The following is a 9,657-nucleotide window of genomic DNA, read 5'->3' on the forward strand; positions in this document are numbered from 1 at the left end:
AACTTCTAACACTGACTTTCTTGTGTAAGAAGTTTTCTGTTCCACTACCACTCTATCCACTGTTCTATGGATGGGAAATTACCTTTTCATCCTGACTGAGATCAAGAAAGCAAAGCCTTCTTACTCATCTATCACTGCGGCTTACACCTGGAATGCTGAGGAAATGACTGACCCATACTCACATCTTTGCTGGAAAAACAGGGCTGTTGAAATCGAATTTGTGCTGCAGGCTGCCATGTTTTATTAGGCTGAACATCAGGATGTTTTAACTCTTGTTTTTCCTGAACCAGAGCTGTGTGGTCAGTTAATACCAATCCCTATTTTATAGTTCAGAATATTTAAACAGTATGAAAGAATGACAAACAAATAGTAAAGTCAGGAAGCATCTAACTTAGTGAGCTTTATGCAGGCTGCACAGTCTCAGCAATCAATTCCTCTTTTGGCTGAATTAGAATCTCTTTCTTGGAAAGATGTCAGGTTTTGAGTTAAAGGAGTTCAGCGCTGACAGTAAGCAAGGAAATAAAATGGCTAATTACTCCCACATATATACGCATTCCTTCTATACAGAAATATGGTTTATTTCCATTATTTCATTTAATCTTCTGGTGCTTCCACAGCTGTGGTGACTTACATGAGCTTTTACTGGAGTCCCTAGGAAATTCTGCCTCCTGTAAGCACTAAAATCATGCTGGAGGTACCAGCAAATTGCAGGAAGCTACAGGGAGACTCTCAGCATCCCCCCTCTCTGTAAATATAGTTCATCTGATCGATGATGATCCATTCTGGGCTGAGCTCTCTGGCTGTGTCCTGCCTCAGAAGCAGTGCAAGGTATGGCCATTGTCTTTCCTGTCCTTGCAATTTGACTGCAACAGGAACCCCACAGATGTGGACCACAATAGACCTCTAGAGGATCCTCAAGAGGACAGCTGAGACCCTGAGGCACAGCCAGAGGGCACTTCAGATACAGCTGCTAGAAAAATTGATCTCACTATTGGTCTCTCCTCTCTGGCTTCTGCTCTGACAGCCATGCCTTGCTATCCCACTATGTTCCTTTCAAACCTAAATTGGACTATCATCTGGTCAGTGTTTCGAGTAGTTCAAAAAAGATTCCCAGAAGGAAGAGGAAGAGGTTGGAAGAGAAGTCAGATTCATTTTGCTGTTCCCATACCAACTTCTGTCAAGTCTGATGACTAGCAGCCAAGCATTAATAATACACCGTGTATTCCCATCTCCAATGCTTTCTGGTTTGATTTCCCACTGCTATTTTATCTTCTTCTTCATCTTCCTTATTTAATTTACCAGTCCAGTAACTAGGGAGGAACGTCCTGAAGAATCTCTGCACTGAATTCTGCTCCATGATGTCTCGGTGGATAAAACTACTAAACCACCTGCACAATGTCTGCGTTTCCTATCTGGGGAGTCTCTTGATGGTATATCAATAATTTTCTCTAATAGACATCCCAGCAAACCCTGCAGTAGTTTACAAAGCCCTTTCCCCAGCTCACGTTGGTTTACATGCAATAATGAGCACACACACACACACAAAGAAAAGAATTTTTAAGAGAAGAAAAGTGTATTTTCATGGGTGAATGTTCAGTATTTATGAAATTGTTTTAAGATGCACAGAGACACAGATCCGTTAATGTTTTCTTAGTTATTTTTAAGTCCAGATGTACTCCTGTTTATTTGTTGCTTCCACCCTGTATATTAACCATTTGGGGCACTGATGATTTCTAGCTAGTGAGACAAAGAAAACATTTCTCATGCTCTTGGTTGGAATATGAACCCTTGTGAAGTTCCATAGACTCTTAATGATTCCGTGAGTGATGTTGTCTGTGAATGTAGGGGAAAACTGCTGTTCAGTTGATGAGTCATTAAGATCTACTCTAGCTGACAGTTTTCAGGGCAGGCAACTAAGGGCAATAGTCAGTCCTTGAAACAACTGCGGTTGTTCGTTGCTGCCTAATTACTACTTTAGGTGTCAAAGCTGGAAATTTAAGTCTGAAACTTCTCTTCAACTGCTCCTGTGAGACACAGGTCAGTCCCAAATGCAACCCAGGATCAAACCTTTGTTCTCTCAGCCTGAGCAGTGGAAGTTCAAAGCATTTCTGCCTCCACCAGTTCTTTTTGTACTTCTAATTGAAGCTACAATGCTGGGGCAGGGCAGCAGTGTGGGATCCATCTCCAAAATTTCCAGCTGTGGGCACAGTATGGAGACAAAGACCCTCCTTACCCAAAGTCAGTAACTTTGGGTATGACTTTGTTAGCTAGAGCCACCCTATGCTGCAGACTGTGCATTCCTGTATTAATTTTGTTTTGGAGAGAGGAGAATGGAGATGCAAATGTACATATCATACATGGCAGATGTCTGAGCTTCACAGTGCGCTGCTGAAATCTGATTTCCCCTTCGCACCACTCTCCTACATTAATATGATAATAAAAACACTTTGTGCTTGTTGTGATGTTGTATAATAGAGATAAAATAACATGTTGTCTTGCCATCATACTGTTACAGATGTATGTATCCTGGGGGGGGGGGGGGGGAACATGGAGAAAATGACAAATGTTGTCAGTTCCTTCATTAGGATAAATTCATTTCTTTTGTAAGAGAATGATGACCAGAGCAACCTCAGCAAAGGCTGCATCCTGCATCACTCTTGTCCACTACGAGCATGGGAGCTAAGAGTGATTTTGTATAGTCCATTCTGCTTTGGTGTAGAAGAAAGAAACGTACAATGTACTCTTCCCTTGTCACAAGCTGAGGGACACAGTTTGTCCCTAGCCAAGGCAACGTGGCAATGTTTTGCCCCAGATATTATGGCATGGGGACAGGTTCCTTGGAAATGGAGTGTCACTGGTCCTTTTTCCCTTTCCCTACATGTGTGGCACTAGTCTCAATTTAGTGTTTGCACCATGTTTTTCCTCCTGTGAGCTTCACTAATGCTCTTCGTAATACATCTGTAGCTGCCTTTGATAGCCTGTCTCACAAAGTAATTGCCTTCCACATAAATACATCTCTCCTAACCTCCTGTAATCTTACCCCTTGCTCTGCTTCAGTCGATACTCTCTCTTTTTTAAACCTCTGGAAACATTTCGATGTTTTTGTTCCTTGCAATTTGAACTGTATCACCTTTCTCTCTCTTTAATCTCTTTTCCTTCCTAATGAGTACAAAATCTGAAATCCTCAACCTCTCCTCATATCAGTAACCCCCATGGGGTTCACTTTGTGTTTATTGCCTCTTCTGTGGTGGCTTTTGCATGATGTGATGCTCATGAGGGACATCACAAACTTCTCTTGTGACTTCATCAGCCTACTTTTTTCTCCTGTAACAGTGTTCTTGGATGCATTTATTTCAGTATTTACTAAATTCAGAATCATATGGAGCTAGTAGTTTATGTCATTGTTAATCCTTAACCAGAGGGTATTGGGATCTTTTTCCCAAATCAAAGTAACATCTCTTAATTGCTGTTTACAGTGAATAATAGTTTGGGTTTCCTTGAGGAACCCTTATTTATTCCTGGATTCTGTTTTCAGCATAATTTTCAGTTGATCTCTTTTTAATCACTTCTCTGATAATGAGTAGGACAATCTGTAACACGTATCCACTATGTAGCTGAAATAAATTTGCTTTTTACCAGGATTTTCATATGTTTTCTTAAAGGGATATTTCAAGGACAAGAATCAGCTTCCTGCCAAGTCATGGATTAGAATTCATTAAGAAGCTAAGAGCGAGGTCTACATACAAGTTAAAAAAACTTCCTGATTTAAGCAAATTTAGATCTTTGATTGAGGCAAACTTCACCTATCCTAGCCACTGCTGTGCTTTTACAAATTGGAAAAGACAAAAGTAAGTGATTTCATTTGTTTTAATTTTTGGTGTTTCTCAGCAGTTGGTAGTGAACAAACTGGATATGAAAGTACATGAATAGAAATAAATAGATGTACAATGCATTCATAGTTCCACACGCTGCACAGTGCACTGCCTCTCCATTCCAGGTAGGTAATAAATTTTGGTAGCTGTATTGGTATCAGTGTTTTCTCCAGCTGAGACTCCAGCCATCTCTCACTGGGACCTGTTCTGCATCAGCCTGGAGCCACCACGCTGAAGACATCCAGCAGAAAAATGTTCATTACTTTTCAGGAGGTAACTGGAAGGAAATCTGTGTTTCCAGAGAAGCAGGTCAATACGGCCATCAATTCAGGAGGATATCAGACACTCTCAGAAAGCCACACTGAAGTTGGAACCAAATAAAATGAATAGAACAGAACAGACTAATTTGGTTAGAAGGGACCTATAGAGATCATTAGGTCCAACTGCCTGAACATTCAGAGCTAAACAAAAGTTATAGTATATTAATGAGGGCTTTTTCCAAATGCTGTTAGAAATTTAGTTAATTTTCCCAGTGCCCAATCTGACCCTGGTCTTGCACAGTTCTGGGCGGCTCCCTCCTGCCCTCCATTTCCAGGAGTAGAGCCCTGCACTTCCCTCTGGAGCTGCAGGGTGCAGAGAAGTCACCTCTCCTCCAGACAGGGCACCCAATTGTCTTCAGCCTCTCCTCGCAGGATTTGCCTTCAGCTTTGCTTTGCTGACTTCTGAATGCAGTAAAGCTAAATATTAGCAGGAGAATCACCAGTGCCACTGTTACTTTATCTGTAGCATCTACATACACACAAGATTTGGCCATTATTTCTGTAATGGTTAATACAGAACGAACCTTTTCTGTCCAAATCAACTAAGGTAGGCAGGTGTTTTTAGATTCCCAAAGTAATTTCCAGGGCTTGTTTTAATTTGTCATTAGCAAAGATGTGCTGAGACATCAAGTATTAATGATTTCCTTTGAGTATTTTCAACTATTCAGATAGGCTTTAAATGTACATGTTAAGTAGTTAATGAACTTGATGATCTCCAGAGGTCCCTTCCGACTAGGATTCTGTGAACTCCTGAATTTGTGCCACTGGAAAACTTGAGGCACTGTACCTATGGAAATCCATGCTGTTATTTGAAGTTCTTTTACAGAATGTGTTTGGAATTTGCCAAGGCAGAAAGGAATATATTTTGGATCAGTGGATCAGTGTTATAGCTCAAGACATTGTTTTCAGAAGCTGCCTGGAACTTCAAAGAAAAGTAAAGCTATGTAGAAAAAGCATAATCTATTAGTAAGCTTCATTTAAATACTTAAGATAGCCATTCATCTTAGTTTTAGCAGTGTCTGTCACCAGGCAATAAAGGTTTCATCCTGCTTGTGCTGATAGGTACTACGTATCACCTATGTGTGTTTTTAAAACTGTATGAAAAAAGTGCAATCTGATGTTGGACACCACAGTGCTAAGGAAAATATTTGGCAGAATCAATGCCTCTTTGACTAGTTTTGATCTACAGTTCTGAACTTCTTACTGCAGAAGTTTACCACTAGTTGATATTTCCACGTACTTCTACATGCTTGTTCAGGCCTTGGTTGTCTGCCTGCCCCTCCAGCACCAATGGTAGTGGTAGTGGTTTGTTAATGAGTTCAGCTTGGTGAAATCCAGGAGGCTGCCATCACAAGCTGCCAGGAAATGAATGAAATTTTAAAAAATGAAAATCACTGTAAGGCAACAGGTCTCTTATATGGAACTTTCTAGGAAGCAGTTTCGGAGATTAAAACAAAATTGTGCTATGAATATGTAGCAGAGCTATATATGTTTCCTTAAGCTGACCTATCAAATCTCATTTGTTCCCCAGAGGAAAACAAGCCTTCTTAAAATGTATCTTCTGAATGGCTGACACATATTCTGGTCTTTGCTGAATGTATTGTTTCTAAAGGGGGAAGCTGAGCTCCAGAATACCCCCAGTAAATTGTCTCAAAAAAAAGTATCCTAAATGACTGAAAGATTTTTAAAATAGTGGAAAAATGTATTAAGATATAATTTTGTGAAGTTAATAAAAATGAGTCTGTGAAGGAGTTTAATCACCTTTTTGTTTTTCTGAAGGACTTATACTTAAAATATAATATATCCAAAAGCATGTTAATTTCAGATTAAAAAAAGCTAAAACTACTCCTGAAAGAATAGCTACACTTCAGCAATGGTGACGGTTCTTTTTTTCATTTCAGCTTATTCTAGTAATTTAATTCAACTAATATTTCACTTATTTGTAGCTAACGAGGCAGGAGGGCTTTTGTTTATTAAAAAATAGATGTAGAAGGGAGCAGACGCACACCAAAATCTACAAGGGATCCAGCAACAAACTGTGATATTTTGGTTAAGATTATGAAATCTGGTGTTAAATAAACACATTTGGAGGAATCATTTTCTGTATATAGCACATTCCAGGTAGATTTGAACACGCTGTGAAAATGAATAAACGCTAGTTTCCTACATTTTGATACAAGCTAAGTTTTCATCCAACTAGACTGTGGCAGGAATCATTGGGACAACATCACTGTCCTGTAAAAGAAATGCATTGGTAACAGAAAAGTATAAAAATTCAAACCAAATCCATAGGTGCTCTGCTGTATGTTACATGAATAAATGTGTACACATAAGCTATATCTCCTGATCAACAGAACAAAGTTGAGTGCATTTGTCTGTGTTTTCAATGCTTACCAGACGTATCTTTTAAAAATATTACGCATAAATACAAAATGATTGGAGTCAGTCATTTAGATCCGTCTTTCCAGTTAACTTCTTTTAAACATAATTAAAAACAATCATTAACCTCTGTACAGTTGTGTCGTTTACTGAACTTGGTAGGCGACCAATATCCCCTGTCCAGAGATGAATGTCTGCCTGTTGGTTTGGTGCTATGTGTTTGGATACCACAGGTATTCCCATGCAATCCAATACAGATTAGTTGCACACACTGCAGCTGTACCCACTTGCATTTCAAAGCAGCGTTCTCAACTAGCTGTGTGTAATCAGGCTGCTTAGGTTTTTGAATAGCTATTAATAGTCTGCAATGTTTGCTCACATAGCATCTAGTATTTCTACAAGAGTTGCACTTGGTTTAATGCAATAGACATTGCTTATTCTGCTGGGAATAATAATGTGAGCTGACTTACTGTGCCTCTTCACCTGAGCCTGTCATTCCCCTGTAGAGGTTCTGTAGTGGAAATGCTAAGTCACAACTTGAACCAGGGATTGAGCACCTGGTGGGAAGGCAGGGCCAAACCAGGGGAGCTCAGGTGAATTGCTTCACCTGAGTGACTGGAAGGGCTGGAGCCAGGATCCACTCTTCCCAGACTTCACTGAAGGGTTGGCAGTGGAGGTGAGGTTATCTCACTGGAGATCTCTGCCTACTGGAGACTTTCCAAAGGTAAGCAGTTTTTCTTCTTTGTTTCTGCATCCACAGCTGCTGCATTTGGACTTGTTCTCAATTGCTGCAGCATCGGATTGTGTTACCCCGCTACTATCACTGTACTTTCCATCACATTGTAGCATTACATACCTCAGAATTTTTCCTGGTTATCCAGAGGGTGCTTCATAACCCCTGGAAGTGTATTTCTAAGGATCATTGCAGTATTTGATGCACGCATCAGAAACCTCAGGAGGAACTGAGACAGGAGCATGTGGCTCCATTTGTATATTTCCTTTTTTTTATTTTTTATTTTTTTATTTTTATTTTTTATTTTTGAGATATTTGAAGCGTTTGAGAACCTTAGATAAAATAAGTAAATTGCCATAGTGGATGATGAGTGATCACTTCTCCCGTCTGCACCATCTCTGTCACATTAATGGAAGTATTAAACCTATGAAACAATTAAAGTGTTGGCAGTTTTAATTCTTTTCTCAGAAGGATTGTATGATAAATATTGATCTGCAGGTTTATCATACTGGGATACTGTGATGCTGACCTAACAGTAAACTGGTTTTTAGGACAAGTCCAGTGAGGTACATTGAGCTCTCACATTCCCCTGTGACTGGAAAATAATATCCTTAAAGCTCAGATAGGGCAGAGATTGGATGTTAAAATTCTCAACTTGACACAGACCGTTATGAACTTCAGCAAGCTTTTGGCTTTCCTTGACATAAAGATCACCTTCTGCCTGAAAGATTGGCATTGTTATGACTGTGTCCTTGCACTTGGTCATTATTCTTTGGAGGAGGTATCACTTGAGAAGCTATTTTTAAAGAACGTGGCAGCACTGGGGGTCATGTTCTTGTGAAACGAGAACCAAACATAATATCAGTTGCTCACTACTCACTTGATGTCACTCCTTTGTAAGGATGGCTGGTTTGAGGTAGGGCCCAATGCAGAACCGAGACCTGGACTATTTATTCTGCTGAGTGCATTTCTTAGCACACAAGATCCTGCTGTCACCAGATCCAGATGGACTGCATGAAATAACTGCTCGCATAAACGTCGTTGTTTTTGTCAGAATGCTGTGGCAATTTTAATGTTATTCTTTCAGTTATCCTTTCTCTGGTTTATTTTTCAGGGTGTTTACTTGAGTAAAACAAGTTAAGCAGCAGCAGAGGTTAACAAATAGCCCAAATAAATGAACTGTGTTATGATACGTGCCCTGTCCCTTGCCAACAGTGCTTTGAATTTTTGCTCTGAGAGCACAAAGGGCAAATATCTCAGGGCAGTCAGTACCAGGTGATGGCTTTTCTTTCCCCTGAGAGTTTGCAGCTGCCCATCATAGTGCTCACGGTGCAAGGAAGCAGCCAGGAGGCCCTTCACTGCCCATCCTCAAAGCAAACAGAGCAGTGAACTCTGTGGGAGCATGGTTCTGTTTTAGACCTCTGGGTGTTAAATAATTCAGGAATGAATAAATAATAATAATCAGAAATATTTCACTAGCTTTACACAGCTGTCTTATCTGTGGGATAGAGCTAGCTCTAGGCAGTCTCCATAATTCAGGAAATGGCTTATTTTTAACTCATAGCTGAGAAATGATTGGATAAAAACACTTCCTTCAATTCATTTACTAAAACCAGGAGCTGCAATAGCTTCTATGCCCTCAAGTGCTTGTTACACTGAAAACTGAGTGACTTTCTCTCCCATTATTTCTCCTTAGAAGCATACAGTCCCTTTCAGCTAGAGAACTGTTAATATATCGATCAACACGCAGGGCCCCTCACTCATCCTTACACGAACAGAACACAGGGGAACAGAAAGTAATGCCTTGCTGTTGCAGCTGTGACCTCCACAGTGCATATTTGACCTCCCAAGAAATCGGCTTTCTGCCTCAGTTGACAGGCAAGATAAAAAATATTAATAACAGCAGACGATGCTCAGAACCTCATCGGAAACGTTTTTCGCCTTCTGGTGCTGGACCTTCGTTAATTTTTCTTTCTTTCTTTGAAACTCAATTCTTTTGAAGATGGAATAAGTGCACGAAGGGTAAAATTAGGTTACCAAAGAGAATTCTAGCTTTTAACCTACTGCTTATTGTTTAACCATTTCAAACCAGCTTGAATAGAATCATAGAATCACAAGGTTGGAAACTACCTATAAGATCATCTAGTCCAACTGTCTCCTCATTATCATTGCCACCACAAGCAGAAATTGGAATGGAATGGAATGGAATGGAATGGAATGGGATGGAATGGAATGGAATGGAATGGAATGGAATGGAATGGAATAGAATAGAATAGAATAGAATAGAATAGAATAGAATAGAATAGAATAGAATAGAATAGAATAGAATAGAATAGAATAGAATAGAATAGAA

The 9,657-nt window shown here is 39.8% G+C and overlaps 1 protein-coding gene across 2 annotated transcripts in view; it reads left to right on the forward strand.

The window, feature by feature from the left end:
• Window positions 1-9,657, forward strand: part of LOC122163053 (follicle-stimulating hormone receptor) — a 76,747-nt gene that overhangs the window by 63,572 nt on the left and 3,518 nt on the right. For both annotated transcript variants that reach the window (XM_042823887.1, XM_042823897.1), the window contains one exon: window positions 3,663-3,848. In XM_042823887.1, coding sequence (XP_042679821.1) covers window positions 3,663-3,848 — 186 coding nt within the window. The remainder of the gene's footprint in view (window positions 1-3,662; window positions 3,849-9,657) is intronic.

The sequence above is a fragment of the Centrocercus urophasianus genome, unplaced genomic scaffold, assembly GCF_019232065.1.
Source record: "Centrocercus urophasianus isolate 14NV4802_14NV808 unplaced genomic scaffold, USGS_Curo_1.0 seq_10, whole genome shotgun sequence".
Taxonomy (NCBI): domain Eukaryota; kingdom Metazoa; phylum Chordata; class Aves; order Galliformes; family Phasianidae; genus Centrocercus; species Centrocercus urophasianus.